Source organism: Rhinolophus sinicus, linkage group LG07 (assembly GCF_036562045.2).
Source record: "Rhinolophus sinicus isolate RSC01 linkage group LG07, ASM3656204v1, whole genome shotgun sequence".
NCBI classification, from domain to species: Eukaryota; Metazoa; Chordata; class Mammalia; order Chiroptera; family Rhinolophidae; genus Rhinolophus; species Rhinolophus sinicus.
In genome coordinates, this window is record NC_133757.1 from 1990119 (window position 1) to 2014285 (window position 24167).

At 55.6% G+C, this 24167-nt stretch overlaps 1 protein-coding gene across 18 annotated transcripts in view; it reads left to right on the forward strand.

Annotated features, from left to right (window-relative positions):
* Positions 1 to 11180: 11180 nt before the first annotated feature.
* Positions 11181 to 24167, forward strand: part of EBF3 (EBF transcription factor 3) — a 125330-nt gene continuing 112343 nt past the window's right edge. For 2 of the 18 annotated variants that reach the window (XM_019728260.2, XM_019728259.2), the window contains exons 1-4: positions 19614 to 20518; positions 20606 to 20762; positions 21123 to 21186; positions 21857 to 21912. In XM_019728260.2, coding sequence (XP_019583819.1) covers positions 20385 to 20518; positions 20606 to 20762; positions 21123 to 21186; positions 21857 to 21912 — 411 coding nt within the window. In that variant the 5' untranslated portion in view covers positions 19614 to 20384. Of the gene's footprint in view, positions 11323 to 18760; positions 19266 to 19605; positions 20519 to 20605; positions 20763 to 21122; positions 21187 to 21856; positions 21913 to 24167 lie in introns of those variants that run through there. The other 16 variants (XM_074338797.1, XM_074338802.1, XM_074338798.1 and 13 more) reach the window with 13 other exon arrangements.

Below are 24167 nucleotides of genomic sequence, written 5' to 3' on the forward strand. Positions count from 1 at the left end.
CACCAACTGGGTCCTCATTGCTCTGGGGTTAACTGTCTTTTCCCTCTCCACATGCTCCAGAGATCTTTCCTTAATCCTTGGTGTCCACAAGGCGGGCACTGAGTCCGAGTGCCCTTTGGGTGGAGGCATCAGAAGCTCACAGGACGACAGGGCTGACTGGGCCTGAGATATGAGAGCAGGTGCTGCTCCCGCCCACCTGTGAGAAGGGCTGTGGAGGGCGCACAAATTCACACTAAGGTGTGAGTGGCTGATAGGCTGATGGCTCCCAGGAGGAGTGAAGAGCAGGTGGCAGTGTTTGTGGTAAAAGGAAGTTGTTTTGTGTCTGTGTGGAGACTTCCGTGGCTGAGGCCCCTCCCTTCACCACAGCTCACACCCCCCTCCCCTGTGTGTCCCCAGATGAGAATCAGCAGTCTGGCTCCCTAGTCCTGAGGGCATGCCAGCCCAGCCGTGATTGATTTCAAAGCCTGTTACACAGAGTGGAGCCCATGGTGCATCACACTTTGTGTGTGTGTGTGTGGGGGGGGAGCGGTCTGGCTGCAGGACGAGAGCTGTGCACTGCGGCACTTATGCCCGATGTTGTCCGCACTGCCTGGCTCACGACTCAGACAAGCTGAGCTCTGTCCCGGGCCGGCTCCCAGGAGCCAGGTCTGGAATCCTTGCATCATGGTGGGGGTCCAGTTTGCATGAAACCGCAGTTCAGGACAAGACCCCAGATCTCCAATCTTTCTGACAACTTTAGTTTATAGCCTTCCTCTGGGAGAGAGAGCTCTTGTGGGAAATGGTTTGAGCGTCCGTCACTGGTGTCCTTGCCCTTATAAACTGCTTCCTTGCTCAGCACTGGAGCAGCCTGGCCCTGACCTCCCACTCTGCAGCAAGCTGCGAGCGCAGGCACAGGTCTTTCCCCAGCAAAGCTAGACTGGTGTGGGGGGGGCCTTCAGCTGCTAAGGCCTGGGATTCGGGGTTTGCTCTTCCCCATCTCCTGGCATTGCTCCCTCCACCCGGGAGTCAGGGTAGGGCCTGGCCGGGTTGCCCCAGGAGCAGGGTGCCGGCCGGACACTTGCCTTGCCGTGGAAGCCCAGGCTCCCAGCCTGGCAGAGGGCAGATGGAGGAAATTCCCACACACTTCAGCGCGGAGCCATGCCTGGACCTCTTTGAGGCAGCTGGGCTGACTGGCATGGAGCTGCCCACCGCAGGTGTCTGGAGGCCAGCCCTGGCCTGGGAAGCCAGCCCGGGCAAGGCAGCTGCAGCCAGGTGCTGGCTGTGCCCAGCACGCCCTGGGCACAGCCTGGGCAGCTGGCCGCCTTCCCCGCACCAGCCTCTCCTCCATGGAGGGCAGATGTGCCCGCCTTGCAGCCGGGTGTCCTGGGGGCCCAGACCTATGCCCAGGTGAAGGAGGTAGCATCTTGGCTCAGAGTCCCAGGGAGAGGCTGCGCCTGCTGCCGGAATGCAGCCAGCCCCAAGCCGGGGAGAAAGCTGCAGGCTCATGGTTTCTGGGTCAACAGCCATAACCTTGGCTCCTCCACAGGCGGGTGTCCGTGGGTATCCAACACCCATTGGTTCTCAGTGAAATGAATTTCTGTGTCTTCCCCAAGCTGAAGACCCTATGGGGACTGGCCCGAGGGGGAGCCCTCTGGGCCTGAGCTGAGGCCCCTGAGATTAGGATGGGTGAGAAGTGAGGAGGAAGGTGGGGTTGCAGTACACACTCAGCCACCACGGGGACGAAGCACCCATCCATGCTACGGTGGGGACGGGCCTCAAAAGCGTGACGCAGAGAGAAAGACGCCAGACACAGGCGGCTCCCTATTGTCTGATCTCATTTGTATGAAATGTCCAGAATAACAAATCCATAGAGTCGGAAAGCAAATTGGAGATGACCATGGGCTGGTGGGAAGGGGCAATAAAAGGTAAACTGAGGCACATTAATACTTTTTGAGAGTTTGTTTGAGCATACATCTGTTCAGATTGGGCAATGCCAAGCCAAAGGGGGTTAGGAGTGTGCCCCCAGCAGGAGCTGGGGGAGGGCTTTTTATAGAGAAGATGGTTAGCAAAGCAAAAAACTTACTTGATTCGCCATAGTTTAAAGAACTGCCTTATTTGGGAAAGCCTCATTTGGCTGTTAGGAGTAAAGCAGCTACAAACATTCAGGTACAGATTTCTGTGTGAATATAAATTTCCATTTCTCTGGGCAATGCCCAGGGGTGCGGTTGCCAGGGTGTATAGTGGTTGCATGTCCAGCTTTTAATGGACCACCAAACTGTTTTCCAGAGCGGCTGCACCATTTTCATTCCCACTGGAAACGTACGAGGGTTCCAGTTTCTCCACATCCATGCCCACATTTGGCGGTGTCACTATTTTTTATTTTAACCATTTTGATAGGTGTGTAATGGTATCTCATTATGATTTTAATTTGCATTTCTCTAATGACTACTGATGTTTTACGTATTTTCATGGATGAATTGCCGTCTGTATACCCTCTTTGGTGAAATGTTTCTTCATGCTTGTAGCCAATCTTCTAACTAGATTATTTGTTTTTGTACTGTTGAGTTTTGAGAATTCCTTATGTATTCTAGATACTAAGTCCTTTGTCAGATATTTGATTTGCAAATGTCTTCTCCCAGTCTGTAGCTTATCTTTTTATCTTCTTTTTAAAAAAATAAACTTTATTGGGGAATACTGGGGGGCAGTGTGGTTCTCCAGGGCCCATCAGCTCCAAGCAGTTGTCCTTCAATCTAGTTGTGGAGGGCACAGCTCAGCTCCAAGTCCAGTCGCCGTTTTCAATCTTTAGTTGCAGGGGGCACAGCCCACCATCCCATGCGGGAATTGAACTGGCAACTTTGTTGTTGAGAGCTCCTGTTCTAACCAACTGAGCCATCCAGCTGCCCCTTTCATCTTCTTAGCAGAGTCTTTTACAGAGCAAACTTTTTAAACTTAGTTTTGCTAAGTGTGTGGCCTCTGTTACCTACCACCAGGAGTGGAAGCCCGAGCATGTCTGCCCACTGCACCAGACATCAAGTCGCCAAAGACAAAACGACACAGTCCAACACTGAAGGGGACAACACTTGCTTTGTCCGAGAAAAGACAGTGCAAGACCAGCGTCAGTAGTGGGCACTGGCCCTGCCCCCATGGCCAGCAGGTCCCTCCCACAGCCGGTGCAGGCTCATTTACCTGTGCTGCATCTGAACGACCCAGCCCCCTCCCTGCAGGGGACAGATGCAGTAGTGGGGTTGGCCAGGTGCCGATGACACACTCCAAAGCAGAACAGGGGAGCACACGTTGAGTTTGAAACAGGAAAAGATATCCCAAAAAGAAGGTCAAAAAACCATATGCACGAGACTGCCTTTCCCACCGTAGTTTGATTAAGCCCCATTTATCTGTTTTCTCTTGTATGGAGTGTTTTGTTTCTAGTCTAAGAACTCTTCGACTACCCCTAGTTACCCAAGATTTTCTCCTATGATTTTTTCCCTAAAAGTTTTGTACTTTTACATTAAGTCCGTGATTTGTTTCTGAGTGAATTGTATAAGGCATGAGGCTTCAGTCGAGGCTCATGTGTTTGCCTGGGGATGTCCAGTGGGTCCAGGAGCTTTTCCAATGTGCATGTAATGCGGCTGGTTGTCCGCTCAGCACTGCTCTAGCTGTGCCCCACACATTGTCATAGGTTGTCTTCACATCTTCATTCAGTGCGGTGCATTCCTTCCTTCCTTCACAAAAGACTTCTTCGATCCCTGGGATCATTTAGAAGTGCCCTGCTTAGTTTCCAAATGTTTGAAGACTTTTCTGTTATTGAATATTACTTCGATGCCATTGTGGTCAGACAACAAACTCTGTGTGATTTTGATTCCTCTCCCCAGAGGTCGGACTGACACCATGGGTCCAAAGCACCAGCCCTCTAATCACATGACTGCTCTTTCAGGCATGGCCAGCCCCCACCCTGAGTTATCTCATCAGCAGAAACTGTCAGATGAGGTCCCAGGGGCTCCGGAATAACAGGACACACCTTTCACCTTGTCCTACGCTAGGACAAAGCCCAGGCCTCTCTTCGGAGGCCCAGCTCCTTACCCGGCAGGCATTCCTTGCTGAGGCAGCCCACACTCGCAGGGCATCCTGTCCCGCCCAGGCACACTCACCAGCCCTTCACTTTCCCCTGGGGAGTGCTTGGAGCCAGGAGGGGGCCGTCCTCAGGCGAGGTGCAGGAGTAAGGTCTGGGGATGGAGCTCTCGGTGGCCTGAGGAGGTAGGTGACCAGCAGCACAGAGCTCTGGCCGCTCCTGGTGATCGAACCTCATGTGGAGGCTGGCCTCTCCGAAGGCCAGGCTGACTCTGAGAGAACTTGGGAGGTTTGCATGCTCTGGAAGGGTGTGGGGTGGGGGTCGAGGAGCCCAGGACCCAGGAGGACGTGCCTGTCCGCAGGGCTCCAGCACCAGCGGGCTTAAGGACCCATGCAGGCTTCTCAGGGCTCGCTTGGGCCAATGGGCTGCCAGCAGAGTCTCGGGTGTGCATGCCATGGCTGGTCCCAGAAAAGGAGACATGTGGCATGTGGAGCAGGCCTGATGGATGCATGGTCTGGAGCCACACATGGCTGGAGCCACCCAGTACACCTTCCCCAGCTTCCCCGCAGGGACATGTGTGAAGAGCACGATGGTGGTTTAAGCCTCTGAGTTGGGGAAGGTTTTCACAGCATCACCATGACAACAACTCACCAGTACACAGTGTAGGTGAGCAGCACCCTTCTCCGGTCCTCAGACGTGGGGGTATTCATTGCCTGTTGCAGCTGTAACAAATTGCCACAAAACTTAGTGGCTTAAATCAGCACCTGTTTCCTGTGTCACAGTTCTGCAGGTCAGATGTCTGCATGGCCCGCCTGGGGCCTCTGCTTCGGGTCTCCCAAGCCTGAAGCCAAGGTGTGGCTTGGCTGTGTTCTCATCTGGAACGTGGGGTCCACATCCTAGCTGACCCTGCTAGTTGGCCACGTTCAGTCCCTCTGGCTGGCGTCCTGAAGTCCTGCTTCATTGCTTGCTGTTAGCTGGGGACCCATCTTTCCGTGTTCCTTCTAGTGCTTTCCGCATGGCCCCTCTGACAATGGTGGGCCGAGTTCCTCTGGCCCTTCCAATCTCTGTCACCTCCCTCCTGCAGCATCTCACTGACGCTTCCCCCTTCCTCGTCTGCTCTTGAGGGCTCATGTGATGGCACCCGGAGAACCCACGGTCATCTCCCTGTCTTCAAGTCGGCTGGCCATGAGCCTGCAGTCCTCTACACAGTCCCTCCCAGCAGTCCCTGGCTTAGCGTCTGAGGGCACAGCCGCAGCCGGAGGACAGGAATCTCAGCACATCTTTAGAGTTGCACCCCCACCACAGGACTGTGCTCTCACCAGCCGGCTGTGACCTCACGCCTGGAAGCGCTGGGCCGGAGATGACAATGCAGGGAGGGAAAGAATTCATTAGGAATCTCTTCTGATAGTTTCACAATCAAGTACAAGGATTTATATATATTTTTAAATGACTTGTTTCCTCTTTAGTCGGTCGAATTCACAGTACGAAAATATATTTTTTCAGATTGAGGAAATAGTCTAGCAGACGAGTAAAATGAATTGAATTATGATAGAAAATACTCCTGCGCAGGTTAAGTCTGCTGTGGTCACACTCAGTGTCCTCGTCCTCGTCCCGTTCCTGGGCTGTTACCCTGTGCCATGGGGACTCTGGCTTATTCAGAGGACAGTCTTTCTCTGGTTTCCCTAATTACCAGTCCCCCCACCACCAAGGCCAGCTGAGTCTGCCCTTGGAGCCCCAAGCTAACCGACATGCCATCACGTCTGTAACTTTGTTCCAGACATGCCAAGTGCACCGCCTCTGTGGACTTGACAGCATTCTGGCCGGTGAGAAGTTCTGCTGACTTGGACTTGTTCCGTCCCTGGGAAGCAGCTGCCACATTCTTCTCCAGCTCCGTCACCTGATGTGTGACCTCTCACCTCACAGCCGCATTTCCAGTGGCCCCGGAGCTGGGCAGCCGAGACACTGGTGGGGGATTGGCACCCCAACCCCCATTTCACTGAAAGACTAACCGCCTCGCCCAAGACCCGACATCACTCTTTCGGTCAGAGGGTACGTGACCTTTCCGTCTCTTCTTTCTTAGTGTGCGTGGGGGGAGAGGCTGGGACACTGCTTGATGCTGCCAAATCCAACGGCCGCCCGGGCACTGGGCATTCATTTCCCAGGCCTTGGGCTGCTGAGCTTCTTACCAAGTGGACTTAGTAATGGCTTCCCAATCACAGACGCAGGTGAAGCTTTCTTCAAGCATCAGATGTCTCGCTAATAAGTGGGTTTAATTATAAATAGTGTGTAACACTTGCACACCATTTCTCTTTACAAAGCTTACTGTCCTGTGCAGCATCGTGACTGCACCTTCCATGGGCATTCTCAGCTTGGCATGTGCTGGACAGACTCCCTGACCCTCTTTCCCCAGTGGGGTGTCCCCTGGCTTCCGTGTGCTGTTGCTCCCAATAGTATCAATGGTGTCAGATGTCGGTGCTGCTCAAATGGAACTACATTGCCACTGGCAGGGAGGGCTGGAAGTGCTGGGGACATCGTGTCTCCCCTGGGCAGCCTGTCAGCCAGTGACTACAGGCCACAGGAACCCAAAAGTCCAGCCCCTCACCTCGGGTCAGGAGGCCCTGAGGGTAGCTCACACTCCGGGTCCCCTGGGGACCAGGCTGACGCCTACTTGATCGGTCCTCTATGCCACAATAAGGCTGCATAACAAACCAGCCCAGGCCACACCAGATGTGTGACTGAGGTGGGGATTGGCCTCGCTCACATCTGCCGCCAGCTGTGGGTTGGCTGGAAGGCTCTGCTGATCTTGGCAGGCTTTCTTGCCCATGTTGGGGGTCAGCTGGCGGTGGCCAGTCCTGGATGGCCTTGGCTGAGCCATCAGCTCTACGCCCTGTGTTCATTCCACACATAGTCGCAGGCCTGGGTCTGTTCCCACGGTGAGGGCAGAGGCACAGAAGCAGAAGTGGGAACATTGCAGATGACAGCTCACATACAGAGGCCAAAGCCAGTCACGCAGCCCAACTCAAAACCAAAGGGTGGGGGGGGGACTGACTTCCCACCCCCCATGGGAGGGTCTGAAGAGTCATGCCACCCAAAGTGGGACCCTCACTTAGCCTCCCACCCCTGGCCTGCCTGCCCACCCACTTCCTGGTCTTCCTGGGGAAGCTTCTAACAATCACCTGCATTCAAGTTCTGGTCTCGGGGCAACCGTGTTTAATGCACTGACCGCTGTACTTCTATCAAAGTGTCTCCTCTGAATTACAGTGTACTTCACGTGACAGACCTTCAAAATAAAAATAAAAATACAGAGGCCTATACTTAAAAATAAAGGAGATGGATACACATATTTTGAGGTGACAATAAGACTCAGTGATCTTTTTCCCACTCAGCATACACATCTCGGTCTTTCTACCTCGAATTCTGTGGTTCATGGGCCAAGAACACAGCGAAGGCTTCCGGCCCTGGGATCCCCACCCCCCACGAATGACTGCAAGACAGAACCACCATCACATTCCTTAGACCCCTACAGTGGCGGGCCAGGGAAGGGCAGGGATGTCGCAGGAGGGGTGACTCTGACCACCTCCCTTCACACTTCGAAACAGCTTCACAGTTGCTTAAATCTAGTCTCTTGGGGAAGCAGTCTGCCCATGAGCCTGAAATCCATCTCCACCACATGCAGTGAGTTTCATCCCAGTTCACAATCCAAGTACATCTTTTGACACCCCCAAAGCTTAGCTGTCCCTCAACACCCACAGGGGATTGGTTCCAGGACCCCTGTGGGTACCCCAATCCTCGGATGCTCAAGCCCCCTGTGTACAATGGTGTGGATCAGTGCACACAGCCAGCCCTCCCCACCCGCAGGCTCCCAATTGTGGATCAAAAACAGCGCAGGTGTTTATTGAAAAAACTGCGTATAAGTGGACCCGTGCCATTCAAACCTGTGTTGGTCAAGGGTCAACTGTAATTTGTCTTCCCTGCAAGACAGAAAGAGATGTGCAAGGACAACCCAGGACTGAGAAGAGGGACGTTTCTGTCATTCTATCAGCTATGTGTGTGTGTGTGTGTGTGTGTGTGTGTGTGTGTGTGTGAAACTTTCCATAAAAGTCTTTAAAAGTGAACCACATCTGGATTACCATGTTTCCCTGAAAATAAGACCTAACTGGAAAATAAGCCCTAGCATGATTTTTTAGGATGACACCCCCTGAACATAAGCCCTAATGCGTCTTTTGGAGCAAAACTTAATGTAAGACCCAGTCTTATTTTCAGGGAAACACAGTAATTTAACAAGTTTTTGCAGAGCCCCACGCTGTGCCCAGGCTCTGTGCTAACAACTAAAAAGCAGATGAAGAGAACAGGTGGGTCCTGACATCCATGCCGGACACGTTTCACACCAGAATGAGAGGTCTGCAAATAAAACAATTATTCAAACCATTTGTGCTCAGCAAATGCCCAGGATTAAGTTCTGACTTCCGGTTAGGGGTCCGAGTTCCACCTCTGCCAAATTTCTGTGACAGAGCCCCTCTGTCCCTCTGTGACCTTGGACTGGGACTGGTAGTTGCTATTTGGGCACTGTTAAATCCCCACCACGTGTCACTTCAAATGTTGGCTGGTTAGCAGTGGCCACCAGCTATATTGCTTGTTATGGATAAAGAGATAAAAGTAAATATTGGAACAGGTTTGAATATTGATGTTTGTGAATTTACCTTTCCAGGGACAGTGGCCAGTGACAAAGCATATACATGTGGACGATGACAGAGGATCACTGATTTTTATGTGCCTGAGAGAACTGGGCTTAACCTGTCAGATCTATCAAAGCTTTTTCCTGTGCAGACACCACAAAGCTGTTTCCTGTTACTCACGTCTCGTTCTTACACAAAATTTCAAGATCCATGAGGGCAGGGCCCTGCTGTCCAGTGCGCATGCAGCCTCAGCCAACCTAAATGAACATTCGTGGGAGCAAGGAGGGACAACTATCACTGTATCCAGTAAGTGAGACACTGAGAAAGGAATCATTTCTGCTTAAATTAAGGATACCTCTGTGCTGTTATTTGTATGTGAAGATGAGGCCATGGGTCTCCTGTCAGCGGCTGAGCTCTCGGACTTTTTCTTTCCCATCAAGGTGATGAATTTCCTCAAACCATCTCCATCTGCTCAAGTTGTTTAATCTCATGCAGCCACCTGACCAAAGCCATTCCTTTCCCAGGCCCCTGACACCAGGAATCATTCCCCACATGGCTAAATGTTCTGCATCCATTCCTCATGACTGTAGAAAAAACAGTCCTCAATGACCTACCCCGGGTGAGGCCTGGGGTCCATGTTCTAGGAGCATCTCAGGAATGGAGGTGCGGGCACACGCCCTGCAGGGTGGCGGAGGTTCAGGGGTGCATTTGGAGGAAAGAGGCCCACGACCGCAGTCTTTGGAGGGCAGGGGGAGCAGGCGAGACCGTGCAGAGGGGATGGCATGGGAACTTGGGGTGAAACAGCAAGGATGAGGGTTGGGGCGCTATCATTAAGGGGATCAAACCCATCCCCTTAGCCTCCTCCCTGTCATTCCACAGCCAACCTGGTCATATGGATTGGGCAAAGGCCACTTCAAGACTCCACGCATGCAAAGTGATTTCAAGACCCTGAAACCCTCTCCCATTTGCCTCTGAAGCCACACATGGCTGAACCATGTACTGACCAGGGCTCTGGACTCCCGCACCACGGTTGGAGTCCCAGCTTCCTTGTGGTGTGACCATGACATGTCCTTTAATTTTTCTGTGTATGTGTCTGTCTCGGGTGCCTGGCATATAGCATTCAATACATGTGAGCTGCTTTTAAAAACATGGGTAATTTTATATCTTAAAATATTGCATATTGCTTAAATGGTTTCATGCTGGCTCACATTAAAAATGATTCCCAAGTGAAGATGACAAAGGGGAAATATTCGTTATTTAGTTCTTTTCTTACATTAAGCTATCATAATAAAGTACATTTCTGGGTTGCATTCTCTAGAGTGCTTTTTACTAAATAAATGGCCAAAAATAACTTTTCCCTTCCAGTAAGATTTCATGACTCAGCACATTCAACTTTCACTATAAAAGGTTGAAATAAAGAGTACAGAAGGAATCTAGGCGTAAGAAACGAGGGGGGGGGAGCAGTAAGTGGTCGCAGCTGAGGGTCACGTTTGGACACACTGGTGATGTTTTCGGAGATAAACCTTGGTGATCTGAAAGTGGTTTTATTCAGGTATCTACACTGCACTTGGGCTTTGACAGAGCAGGAAGATAAGGAGACAGTCCTGGGTTCTTGGCACAGGGTTAGATGAGAGAGGAAACAATGCAGCCTGGAGGTAGGCCTGAGCCTTGGTTACAAGGCAGCTCCACCAACCCAGGGCCAGCCAGCTGGTTAGGGTGGGGATACCCGCCAACCCCTTTCCTTGTCTACAGCAGCAGCTCCCCAGATGTTTATGGCAAAGGTCCCGCATCTGGTCATTTGCCGGGGTGTGGGGTGGTCAGGCTGCCTGGCCTCACTCTCCCAGAGCAGTGGAAGCACTTCAGGGGACATTGACCTCAACGCAGTACCCAGCTTGGAGGGGGACAGGTATTTTCTTTCTCCGTGACTTTTCTGGGAGAACCGTGGCCCCTCTCCCTGCTCTGCAAGATCGCTCCCCCCCCCCCATTTCATGTAACCGCAGGGCAGTAGAGTACTTCCCAGTAGAGTAGAAGCCTGAGGATGGAGACCCCGCGCCATCCTCAGGCTTCAGGGAGTGCACGCGTCTACACCGACGGCTTCAGGCCTCCAAGACCCGGCGCTGCGCCTGGGGCCTGCCTCGCTCTCTCGGCCCAGGCGGGTTACCCACGCCCTCCGAGCCCCTGAGGAAGGAGCGGGGTTCCTCCGGTCCTTGCAAAAGGCTTCCCGGCGGAGGGGCCCCACGCCGGCCCAGGGGGCGCCCAGAGGTTCAGCCGCCCCTGCCCCCAACGGCGGCGGCGGCGACGGCGGCGGGACGCAGCTGCGGCCTGAGGGCACGGGGGCGGGCGGGCCGCGGGGCTGCCTGCGGGCACCTCCTCGCGTCCTCGCCCGGCCCCCCGCCCGCTGCGCCGCCGCCTCCCGCGGTGGAAGGCAGCACGGCGCGTGCGCACTGGCGCGCTCGCGGCCCGGCCCGTGGGCTCTCCCGGGAGGGCGGGAGGTGGGAACGTGGGCAGGCGCCGGGCCGCACACCCTCCCGGCCCGCCGCCGGCGCCGCCGACACCTCGCGGCCAGGGCGCCCCGCGACGCCCGTCGAATGAGCGGCGCAGGTAAGCGCGCGGGGGCTGCTCCCGATCCCGTCGGGGGCTCCCCGCCCAGCCGAAGCCCCCCAGAGGCCACAGGCCAGCAAAGTTGAACTTGGCGCGTCGCCGACCGGGCGCAGGGCGAGGGGGGGTGCGGGCTGCGCGGACTGCGGGGCTAGGCGAGCCGGGGTGCGCTCTACTCGCCCGCGGGAGCGCGGGCGGGGGCTGTGGCGGGGGCGCGCGGCCAGGCTGGGGACGAGGTAGCCCGGACCGTGGGCGGCGCTCGGGCCTGGCCTCGCAGTGAACTTTTGCGCTGCGCGTTGGCAGCGTCCTGGCGGCCGACGAGGACTGGCTGGGCGGCCTAGCGGGCTCCGGGTGGCCTCTCCTCGCGGCCTTCCGGGCCGGGCTGAGGGTAGGGGAGCGCGTGCCGGGGGCCCTCAGCGCTGGGGAGGTGCGCACAGGCGCAGGCGGAGATTGGGGGTTCCGGGTATTGAGTTAAAGAACCCAGGATTTTTCAGTCCCCGCCCCGCCCCCAATACAAAAGTGAGACCCTGGGAGGGAGAGAGAGAAAGGTCGAAACGCCGAGGTGCCTGGACAAGAACGCAGGAAGCAATTAAAACTCCTCCTTTCGGATTAACAACCAAAAATTGATCGATGTGTCAGGAATACCGCTGATTTATGAAAGGTGGTTATTTCTTTGGTATGGAGAATTTTATGTTCTCCAGGTGAAACCGAGTTCACCCAGCTCTAGCATAGATTGATGTTTTAATAAAAATAAATAAAAGGGGAAAGCTCGCCTGGTCTTTGGGGACATCAAGTCTCAAATCGCAGAGTTAGACTAACAAATCAAATTGCATTATCTTCACATTTCATATCTTTTAATCGTGTGCCTAAAAATCGCAGGCAGGAGAGCGCCTTGATTTCAAAAGTTTTAATATAGTGCTTAAAAGTTCGCATAACTAAGCAATCAATGTTTCATAAGCAAAATAGTACGGGGAGCGTCGGATAATTGTGACAAGTGGCAGGCATCGTGGTGCGGGCGCGGGCGAGCACCGGTTCTGGACGCGAGAGGGAGGCGGCGGCGGCACCCGGAGCCGCGCGGCGCCCATAGATGGCGCCCTGGCCACACGCTAGGCTCGGAGCGGCGTTCCGCCGGGCGGCGCGAGGGCGGGGGAGCTGGCGGGGGCGTGGGGCGAGCGCGGGGCTCCACACTTGCAGTTGACTTGGACCAGGGCAGCCCGGTCCAGCAGGAAAAAACTCGAACTTATTGTTGGCATTTTAAATTTAAGGCCTGGGAAGTACTGGGGGTCTGTGATTCCGGGTCGTTCCTGGGAGCCGAGGAGTTCCTGTCGAGAGACCACGACCTGGCTGCAGCTCAGGCCTGGCGGCGACAGCGCAGTCCCAGTGCCCGCTTTCCGGGCGCGCGGCCCGGGCGGGGCATTGGAGTGCAGATACGCGTGGGTGCTGATGAGGGTCGGCGGTGCGGTGGCAAGGACACCAAGTTCAAAGCTACCCATGGATCACCCCCGAGGGCGGCCAGGACCGCTCAGAGGCCGCCTCCGCCCGGGCGGGGTGCACCGCCTGAGCCTGCGCTGGCCCTGCCGCCGCGGCTGCCGGCGCGCTCCGCTTTGCAATGTAAATTTCAGCGGGACAAATTGCTTATTAATAGTCTAGAAGAGAAGCGGGTTTCTTTCTTTCTTCTTTTCTTTATCTGTTTTTATTTCTGCATGGCCCCTAGCTATGCCCTGGGCAGCCTCGCCGCCCAGCAGTTTTCTCTTCATTTCAATATCCTAAAGAAAATGCAAATTTCCACAGTGTGGCCTTTTTAAAAAGTTAAATTAGCAACAGCTTTAAGTGACTCCATTAGTATGGAAAACATAGACATGTTTAACGTGGGAATAGCTTCCTTTTAACGGGGCTCATTCTGGACTGTAAATTTAGCAGCCCCTCGGATCGGTAAAGAATCAAGTCTCCGCCAAATGTGTCGCCAAAGGCGTCCCCGTCCCATCTCCCCGCCCTCCCCCGCAAAACACGACCAGCGCGGGGCTTCCCCAGAGGGTCTGTCCCGCCCAGCCGCGCGCCGCGGGACCCTATCAGCCCGCGCGGATGGATCCCTTAGAAGTTGCGCGAACGTGGGTCAACCGAAGGAGGGCTTGATACATTTCTTCCCAAGGGTAGTGTGCTCTCGCTTCCTTCCCAGCCTCGTCGTCTCTGTCTCCGAAGCTGAGATAATTACCCTGGCAGCCTGACCAGGCCGGGCCGCTGTCACCCACCGCCCCACTTTTGCGCAGGGGAACGGATGTGTACACACCGTTAAGGTGCGGCTGACGAGTGGACGAGGGTCGTGGCAGAACAGGACGTCAGTACAGTGACAGCCGGTCCACCTCCACTCCTTAGCTTTCTAGCATCCCATCTCCATGAGCCGTGTTGGCAAACCCGTGTTTCAAACCAGAATTTCATCGGCAAACTTTTGCGCTCCGTTAGCTTCCAGATGAGGGCATTTAATTCTGTCAAGGGGTCGGCCTGTCCCTCACCTTTACCTTTTAAGCCAGTGGCAAGGCACTCCAACCCTGCCAGGAAAGAGTTAAGATTTACGGTGTACTGGAGAGGTCTTGTCACGATGTAATCTGCATTTTTAAACTACTGCGTAATAAAAAGTGAGAAGTTTTGAGACACCTTTCTTGATTATACCTTTGGTGATACTTTAGGTTTTACATTTAATTTGCATTTTGTTCTTAGTGAATATTGAAGTCTTGAGTGGAGGATTGAATTTTATTAGGACATCTGGACTGACAATATCAAATCAGACACCAGTGTCCCAAAGCATGCTAAAATTTCAGAGTTAATTAGAACGCAGTGTGTTTAATTAAAGCCAATTATAATATTTGAAATTATCTGATCGATCCATGTTACTACAGTTTGGGTCTGTTTAGGTGTTGACTGGCGCACTCTGCGCGCCTTTCCATCTAGAAACTACTCTAGGGAAAGTTTGCTTTGTAAACTGGCGCGGGTGGGCAGACGCAGAATCCGCGTCCGGGTGCCGGCTCTGGCGCGTCCAGCCCGACTGCCTTGGGGCGCCGCTGAACGCAGCTCGGGAAATCCCGGCTCGTTAAACGGCTGCACCTTTTCGGGTCCGAGGGACCCTGCCACGCACCAGCTGTCTTTCCCAGCTCCGGTGCTGCGCCTGAGCTTTCTGCGGAGAGGCAACCTTGAACGTTGCAAGGTGAGCTGGGAGAAGCCCGGCTCTCAGAAAGCGAATGTTTGATTTGGGGTTCTCGCTCTGGCTGAGAAGACCCCAGGGCTGACTCAGAACGGTGGGGTCAGCCAAAAGGACCGAAGGAACCAGAGAAAAGTTAGGACAAGGAAACAATAATTAACTGTTTCCTCTCTAATTTCGCACGCGGCAGTGCCGAGGTGCGCCCTGGCGTTTTCAGCCCGCTTGGAGCGCCCTGGATTTTCCAGGGAGGGCATTGAGCGAGTTCCGTGTGGTGTCCGCTGTTCCCGCAGGCCTGGCCACTAGGAGCGCGCGTTACTCGCCAGCAAAGGCGTGGGCGCTCCCCGCGTGGGCCTTGTTCCCGGTATCCGGCTAGGCCTGACTGATGCAGACGCACGTGGGCAGCAATTAGGACCAGGCCGCGGGTGGACGGTTCTGCGAGCTCCTCGGGGTCACGCGGTCAGCGAGGCCCAGGTGCACCCGACACGCAGGAGCTGTTGGGGCCGGACAGGGAGTCGCTGCGGCCACCTGCCCCGGGGTAGGTGGGAGCCTGGGCGGCTCGGCTAGTCTCAGCTCTCCGCTGCGCAGTGGCACTCTGCTCTCCCCACCCCAGGAGGCGCTGTTTGTCAAACTTGGCCGCCTTGGCAGGAGGCGCCTGCACGTTCTCACTTGGAGAATTGAGCCTTTTTCAGTACTCGGGGGTCGGGCTTCAGGAGTCTTAGCCTTACCGAATAACGGGGGCCAGGGGTGGTGCAGAGAACAGGGGTCTGAGACCCTTCAGCGTTGGCTTTTTACCTGTGAACCCTGCCAGGCCTCCCGCATTCCCCTCGCATGGGAGAGGAGCCCTTTTGGTGTGCCCCACGTGTCTGGGGGCAAGGTGCCCAGTTAGTTGCCTCCCAGGGAAGGTGGGACGTGCGATCTGGCTTGGGTTCGATCGCCACCTGCCTCCGGAGGACCCGATGGCTTCCGTCTCTGCGCAGAGAGGGCGAAGGTGCTTTCTCTAGGACTGAAAAACCCACCCGAACCTGGCCTGGCACTTTTTGTGAGCAACTTAACAGGTTGGGGGTGGCCTGAGTGCGGAGCCCTTGCTTGACAGGCCTCCCCGGCCCACGGGCAGCGTGACCCCGCTGCGCAAGGCAAAGCCCAGGCGCTCTCGGGGGCCGTGTCACTGACCCGCAGTGGGCAGGGTTTGAGAATGCGTGGCTGTACACCCTCTCCCGCAGTTCACGGCATTTTCTAGGTGCGTCCTCCCGGGATTTCCCTATTCTCCGGTTCTCCGGGCCCCTACGACCTCCTTCCCGCTGGGGCCCAAGGTCAGTCTAGCTATCGGCTTTCGGGTTCTTTCCTCGGCCTCCGCTTGTGCGTGGCGCTGGGCCCTGACCCCAGGCCGGAGCCAGGCTGCAGGCCGGGTAGCCAGCGCGGTCTGAGCGTGACCCCCGGGCGCGGAGGACGTGGGGGCGGGCCGCGCCTGCAGCTCCGCACTGGCGGCGGGAACGCGAACCGCGCGGGCCTTCGGCGCATTGGCTCGCACCGGTTCCCGAGCGCTCCGAGTGGCCTGGCCGCGCAACCTGGGCAGAGGCCACCGGCCCTTTGAGAGCGCTGTGCCTGGCCGCGGCCCTGATCCCTCAGGGGGCTGGGCTTCCAGGAACCCCCCGGCCCAGGATTCTTGACGCCGGAAATGCACTTTATTACTCTTTGGAAAGCTGGTAGGGCTGTCGACAGGCTCCCCGGGCTCGGCCGCAATCAAGAAGGGGCGTCAACAGAGTGCCCTGGACGGTGGGAAACGCCGGCCTCGCGCCCTGGGACTCGAACTTGGCCGAAGTTTCTGGGTGGCTTGGAGGCCGGCAGCAGCCCGGCTTCCGCTCTCCAGGCCTGGCACTACGCAGCGACGGAGGGCCCGGGACAGGGGAGGTGCGAGGGGGGAGTTTACGCTTGCCGTGCGCGGAACAACCCCCTTACCCGGGTGGGTAGTGGGCGCGAGTGGAGGGCCTTGGAACGCGCGACTGCCAGGGAGGGCGGGCTGGACTTGGGTGCGGGTGCTGCGCGGTTGTACCGCCCGGGCCAGCCTAGGGAGGTGCCGCGGCGTAGTGGCCAAGCGCCGCTGCGGCCCTGCGCCCTGCACACTGCTCCCCGAGCAGGGCTTCAGGGGGTGCCGGCGCTGTCTCTTTAAGGTCACTGCCTGCTCCGGCACGACGTGGGGAGGACAGCTGGGCACTGGCCATCTGACTGACTCCGGCGTGACATCTGGGAGCCCACTGGTGTGTGGCACGCGAAGCGCTTGATGCCGCTATTTAAATGCAAATGTGAGGGGGCTCATTGAAGCCTCTCCCCGTAAATCCGCACAAAAGGAATACTTCCCACCCTCCGAGGAGGAGGAGGCGGTGCGAGGGCCACCCGTGCAAATCGCGTTGAGCGGGGCCCTGAGCGGTTGCCTCCACCTTCGCGGCCCTCGGGGTTCCCAGGGAAGGTCAGGCCCGACTGGCCCAGCCCCTGGGAGCGCTCTGTGCGCTGAGTCTGGACCGTTGGTCTCTGGGGACCTGCGCAACTTCCACGGTGTCAGCCTGGTTTCCCCTCAGCTTCCCCTACCTGGGTGCTGGGCGCTCCTAGTTCTCTGGAAATGGAGAGGGGCGGAGGTTGGGCTCCCCCGGGAAGCGGCTGGGCGCGGGGACGCGCTCCCAGCATCTCTTAGGACTTCCAGGAATCGCCCTGCAGCCTCCCTCTCCCCTCCGCCTCCGCAGCCTGGGTTTCCTGCCCCTCGCTCCCCTGCGCTGCTGCTCCCGCCCCATCAAAGTGACAGTCTGGGATAGAGTGAGGTGGGGGCCGAGGAGGCTGCCCTCCCAGGCCGCTCTCCAGCAGGCCCGGGTTGGAGATCCTGACCGGGCGGCCAGTCCCTGTGCCCGCAGCTCGGAGCCAGCCGTGGAGTGACAAAAAAGATAAAGTTGGTGAATGATAAAGACCGTATTTTCCACGCTTTGGGTGCGGGACCAGATGATCTAGAAAATGAGCTGAAATGGATTCAGCCTCCGAGCCTGTTGTGAGAGCAGCTGATTCCCCCATTTCGGGCCAGATGGCTGCTGAACACAGATTTGCATTCATTTTCGCTTAATATCGTCCAAAATAGTGGGGCAGCTGCATTTGCTGTCAGAAAGGTTTAAAACCCCTTTTCTTTCTGGGGCAGGATCGTTACCTTATGTGATGGGCTTATAGAACTTTTTTCTCTCTTTAGTCAACAGTATCAGATTTGGAAGGATTTGTTTTTAAACCTTCTAATTTGGTAATCAGATTTAAATCGCCTTGGCGCGTGTAATCTGAATTAAAGATACTGTAAATGATTTTAAGCATGATACTTTCGTTAGAGCAAGGAAGGAGGCACCTCCAGCTCGGGCTGGGCATTTTGGGAAGTGTGCTACAAAGAAAGCATTGTTTCCTATTTCCAACTTCATCTTTCCCGAAAAGACATTTTGCATATTCTGACAATAACACTTGCCTGGCCGCTCACCCTGCATGAGCCCCCCAGCCGCTCAACACGAAGAGACAAAGCGACTCCTCAGCCCCACCCTCCACTGATGGCCAACTTTTATTTTGTGCTCTTCCTCCAGGAAGAAAGTGTTGCCTCCTACACTCAGTCTGCTATGTGTGGAAAGCTCTGGGCTTATTAGGAATACAGAAATTTTCTTTTAATTTATCGTGAATAGTTTCCATACACTTTGATTTAAGGCTATTAACATTCTATAGACAGTGGCATCTTTAATATGTGGCGATCGCTTCTAAAGACTAATCTCATTACCCTCAAATAGTCATAAAATATGATTTTATTATACTTACGTATTTAATTAGACGGCCGGCACCGTAATGGATTTTGAGATGGGACTGGCGCAACAGCTTTGATAATTCACTTATCTTTGGCAATAGTCATTAACCCCCAACACCAGCAAAATAGATTGCTTTCCAACACATCTTTTTTCTCACCCCTTCCAAGAGGCGTGGGGGTCCCCAGATAATGTAAATCGGACTTCGATTTTCCCGATTAATTAAAATATTAACGCACACACACTGCCAATTCATGAAAAAAAAGGGAATGCTACCCCAGACCGACGGGACTAGATTGCCCTGCGACAACCTTGCACCCTGTAACCTGTTTTGGTTTTGTTTGTTTTAATCAAAAGGGCCTGATTTCTCTTGGCAGAGAAGTGCCGGGACAGCTCCTGGTCGTCCCCTGGGTCTCCAGTCGGTGAGGCGCAGACGTTCTTTGGGCGGGCGCACGGTGCGCCTGGGCTCCGAGTCCCAGCTGCAGGAGCCCGGCCGCCGGGCCCACGCACTGTCCGCGCCCGGCTGCCCTCCCAATTCCTCGAAACCAGGTTGGGCAGCCGCGCGCCGCGCGCTTACCCAGCCCGGCGGCACCAAGGGCAGGACCCGGGCGCCCGCGGCGTCCGCTCGGCTTTTAGAGCGGCTGGCGCCGGGGAGGTCTGGGCACCGTGCAGGGCGCGTAGCCGGACACCCGGCTCCAGGTCGCTGCAGAGGCCGGGCGCGCTTCCTGTCTGTCCACAGAGCCCGGAGCCTTCTTTGTCACTCGCCGCGCCTAAGGACAGGCCAGGGTACGGGGTCTCCCGTGGCCACCCGGAAAGAGGGAGCATCTGGTAGAGCCCGCCTCCGACGTGGGTCCCCAGCCCGGCACTCGGCGGCCTCCGCCGGGTCAGAAAACACAGGCGTCCGGCGAGGCCCAGACGGGGGCAGACCAGCACCCCAGCAGCCTTAGGTTTGCTTAGAAACCAGGCTGAGCTGCGTCCCCCCCACCCCCCTCCCCCGCCTTGTTGAGGGAGCCCTGCCCACCCCCCCAGTCGGTGGCTTGCCCCTCCAGATCCCTCCCTGCGGCCTGCCTGCCTCTTCCCATTTTTCCCTTTGGGCCACCCCAGGGCGAGCTGCAACCCCTTGCGTTTATTGCATGCATTTGGGCAACTTGGGGTGCCTGGGCATGTTACCCCCTCCTATCTACCGTTTTTTGACTATGTCTCTGATTTGGTAGGAGATATTAAGGGAACCAAGCTGCAATTGTGCACTGGTTGTTTTATTTCAAGATTTATTTGGGCGAGTAGTAACTTCCTTGGCTGCGGGTGGGAGCAAGGAGCGGCGGCGCGTGGCTGGGGGCGGCGGCGGCGCTTGGTGGCGCTCGGTGGCGCTCGGCGGCGGCGGGGCTCGCGGGGCTCGCGGGGCTCGGGCCGGCTCGCGGCGCCGTCAGGCAGTCAGTCGGCTAGCGCGGCAGCAAGGGGCGCGGCGAGGGGCGGCCGCTCCCATATATGGCGCAGGCACCGCCCCCCGACGTCACCCTCTGACAGCGCCGCTCCCGGGGGCTTCGAGTTTTGGCTCCCGGGAAAGGGTCCATTCCTCGGGGAGAGAGGGCTGAGTTTTGTGCGCCTCCGTCCGCTGCGCGCGCCGCTCCAGGCCCCGCCGCGCCCCGCCTGCGCCCGGGACTGCGCCGCGGCACTCACTGCCCCGTTTATTTGTCTTTGGAGCAGGCGGGCCGCGCCAGAAGCGGGCGATCCCGCAGTGTCCTGCAGCCGCGGACGCCGCCCGGCTAGGATGACACCACGTTGAGCGCGCCTGCAAACAACAACAACAACAACCAGCGCCGCGGCCGCCGCGTCCTGCTTCTCCGGAGCGCCGCCGCCGGTGTAGCCGCCGGTGTAGCCGCCTCGGCGCCCCCGGCCGCCGGTGTATGTCGCGCCTGCCCGGGACGGGCTGAAGCCGGCGGCGGGCCGGACCGCAGGCGCCGAACAGGGCGAGCGCGGCCAGGGCAGCCGCCTGCCGCCGAGCCCCGAGCGCCGCTGCTCGCGGAAGCGCTTTCGGCCGGGAGCCGCGGCCGCCGCCAGCAGTTTTCATGTTTGGGATTCAGGAGAATATTCCGCGCGGGGGGACGACCATGAAGGAGGAGCCGCTGGGCAGCGGCATGAACCCGGTGCGCTCGTGGATGCACACGGCGGGGGTGGTGGACGCCAACACGGCTGCCCAGAGGTACGTACCGGCCGCCCCCGCGCGCCCCGGCCCGGGCCCCGGCTCCGCGGCGCTCCTCACCCGGCCGCTGTCTCTTTCCTCCCGCAGTGGCGTGGGGCTGGCGCGGGCGCACTTCGAGAAGCAGCCGCCTTCCAACCTCCGGAAATCCAATTTCTTCCACTTCGTGCTGGCGCTCTACGACAGGCAGGGGCAGCCGGTGGAGATTGAAAGGACCGCTTTTGTGGACTTTGTGGAGAAAGAGAAAGTAAGTGTAAACATACAGTCACACCCTCCATCTTTCTAGGACTGGGAGGCAGGCGGTGCCCAAACTCGGTGGCCCGGAGTGCCCCCCTCGGCGGCGGGGACGACTCGCCGAGGCGCCCCCGCCGCCACGTGCGCCCGCTCGGCCCGGCAGAGGGCTGGGCAACTTCTCTGCGCCCCCGGACTTCTGCAGGGCCGGGAGAGCGCTGGGTTTCCAGCAGGAAAGTGACATCACCGCGCTGCTCCGAGCTAGGAATCCTGCCCTGTGTGAGGCCAAGGGGCCTCGGTCGTGGAAGGGGACCGAGCGCGGTGGCCGCGCCGGACACCGACCACACTAAATGCAATTATTTACCGTTCCTTTCAGGAGCCGAACAACGAGAAAACCAACAACGGCATCCACTATAAACTCCAGCTGTTGTACAGCAACGGTAAGTGGCCGCCGCTGCTGCCGCCTTCCCGCCCCTGCGCGTTCACTCTCCTTTCCCGAGATGGTTAAAGGACCCAGATTCTGAGATTAAAATGACATGGATGTAAACACGAAATCTTCTCATGGCATAGAAGAAAACAAAACATAAACGATCAATAAGTCGATGGCACTTCACATGATTAACCGATGGGGCTGGAAGTAGAAAGTAAAAAGGGGATCGATATGGGCTCCAGCTGAACATCACTTTTAAGTGACTTTTTTCAATTTTGCAAATTAATGTTAATTATGGAGATGAGTGTAGCTTCCTAAACTGAGCACAACTTACTTCTTGGGCATGAGTTTTTTAAAAATCCTGGAGAGACATTAGAAAGAGTTCAGACTCTGTTTCCATTTCTTGCTTTCTGTTCTCTAAAAATAAATGACCACATGGGCCCACCCAGTGTAGCAACCAGGCCTGCTCTCAGCCATGGCAAAACTCTGAGAGTCCTAAGGTTCTTGATTAAGAAAAGAAAATAATAAAGCCAGAAGTGGTGGGGGTTTTCTTTCTTGCCTGTTAAAGGGCATGCCGAGTTTTGCTGCATCACGAGGCCCCAGTCCCTGAGTCCCGGACTTCCTGTGCCCGTGTGCCCTTGCTAAAATCCTGATGAGAATGTGTCCCTGTTGTTTTGCAGGAGTCAGGACGGAGCAGGATCTGTATGTTCGCCTCATAGATTCGATGACCAAACAGGTGAGAAAGTTTAAGCATCTGTAGTAGTTTTCAGTGCTCAGCTGGGGTTGTCCTGGGGTTCAGAGACTAGCGACTGACAAATGGATCTCCTGTTTTTGTTTTTCATTTAGTTTCCTAGACATGCTAATGAGAATTCCATATTTATTGGAATAAATGAAGCGATTGGTAAAATAGTTTGTTGTCATTAGAACAGAACATATATGCTTTATTAAATGGCTTGTGATTGGATTCGAATTCCCTCTGAATTAATTGTGGAAATTAATATTTGACAGAAAAATTTCAAGATGTCCCCCTCTGTATATTTTTAAATGTTTCTTTCTCTCTCTCCTTGCAATCATTTCATTGATTTTTTTTCTATAACAATGGCAACTAACTCCTTTTCAAAGCCCATTGAGTGGGACTTGATTAGTTCATTTTTTTCTTCCGAGTGTGATGGTCTAGTAACACGAGACGTTTATTTGGATTTAAAAGTTAAATGTGTTGGGGTGAAAAGTCACCTTGTTCTCTAGTCCATCTTCACCTCTCAGCCCCCCATCTCCATAATTCAAACTCCGAGCTCCAGGGGTCACCCAAACCCGTCCATTGCTCTGGGAGCAGCTCCTTGCGCCCTCTCCCACCCTCTGTCATACCTTGTAAATAACATAATTACGAGCCATTCCTTATTAAATTATTTAACCTGTCTTGGCCAACTTTTCCGATGATAACTGTTGGCTATCAGTAATGTGATTAAGTGCAGAAAAGCACTTCCTTGCTTTTTGACGTTGTGCAGCCGCTGGCTGGTTTGGTGCTGGGTGGTATGTTGTCTCGTGGTTTTAAAAGATTTTGTTTCCCCATTTCTTAAAATAGAGGATTGGGAGAGGGGCAGGTCCAGTGTGTAAATTAAATCCACTTGGCACTGATCGATTTAAAATATACTTCCAAGCTGGCTTCACGCTTAGAAATGAAAGTGGCGTCTTCATTTCTGATGCTAACTTTAAGACTTGTGAACCAGTAACCGAGCTTCGGCGTGCTTCCTGCAGCCCAGCACACATGCCTCCCACTCTGCCCGGCAATTAGTGTTCCGATTTTACTTCCCCTTTAGAAAGTTGGTCCTTACCTAGGCAACAAGCGTGTTAGATTTTAATGTCTGCAGCGGTGAAACGGTGTGCTTTTCTCTTAGAGGAAAACAGATCTGACAGGTAAACTCCACTCTTTCTTACAAAGACGGGCGGTGTGCCCTTCGGTAATTATTTCACTGGGAGTTAGAGAAGCCTCTGGAAATCGGGCTGCTGGTTGATAGGGCGCTTTTATTTCTTTGTGTATAAGGGCTGGTGTTCTTGGAGAAGCTGTGGTCTAATTAAGAGGTTGATGTAAGCAGCTAAGTTTCCCTGTTGTCGCATAGAGAAGGGAGGATTCGTCTTAAGTACACTTTTATTGTTCATTTAGCCATGGACCTTTGCAGTATAAACAGGGCTGAAAATAAAGGCATTTAATCTCCTCTAGCTGACGGGGGTTGGGGGGAAAAAGGGAAAGAAATAGCCCAGTAACTGATCAAAGAGTCAATGGCGCTGAACCGACAGTTTATGGATTTCTGTTTGTGCTACAAAATAAAAAATAAATCAAATATAAATACGAGGCTCCATCCGAGGACAAGCCGCTCTCTCAGGAGGGCTGATGCTGTGCCACGCGCCCTGCAGCCCCAGGCGGCCCGTTGGCCTGCGGCGACACTAACACTTTTGTGGATCGGAGCGGGGTCGGAAGGGAGCCTGGGGGAGATGGGCTCGCAGGGACCCTTTCCTCTTCCCAGAGGGCAGCCCGGGCTTTCTCGGGAGAGAGCTTTGTCCGCCTGGAAGTGGAGGAAAGTGTCAGAAGTGCCGGAGGAGGTTGGAAGTAATTTCCAGATAATTTTCGGGGTGGGGGTGGGGGTGGCGGGAATGGGGAAAGGGGACTCCCCTCCCCCTCCCGCGGAATTTTCTGCCGGGAACTTGCGGCTCCCGGCCCCCGCCTCCTGCTCCTCCCCCAGTGGCATTCCCCCCGCTTTTTTCTTATTTCTTTTTTTTTTTTTCTTTTTTTTTTTTTTTGCGAGGCCCGCGGTGGGGCTTGCGCTGGCGGCCTGGCCCCGGCTCGGGTTCCCGGCGGCGGCGCTGGGCTGAGCGCCGTGGAGAGCGCACCTAGGGCTGCGCACCATCTGGCGGGGCCTCTGCTCAAAACCCACCAGAGCGTGCGCGCAGACACTGCCTTTTTACCCGAGAAAAATCATTGTTAGCAGTTTCAAA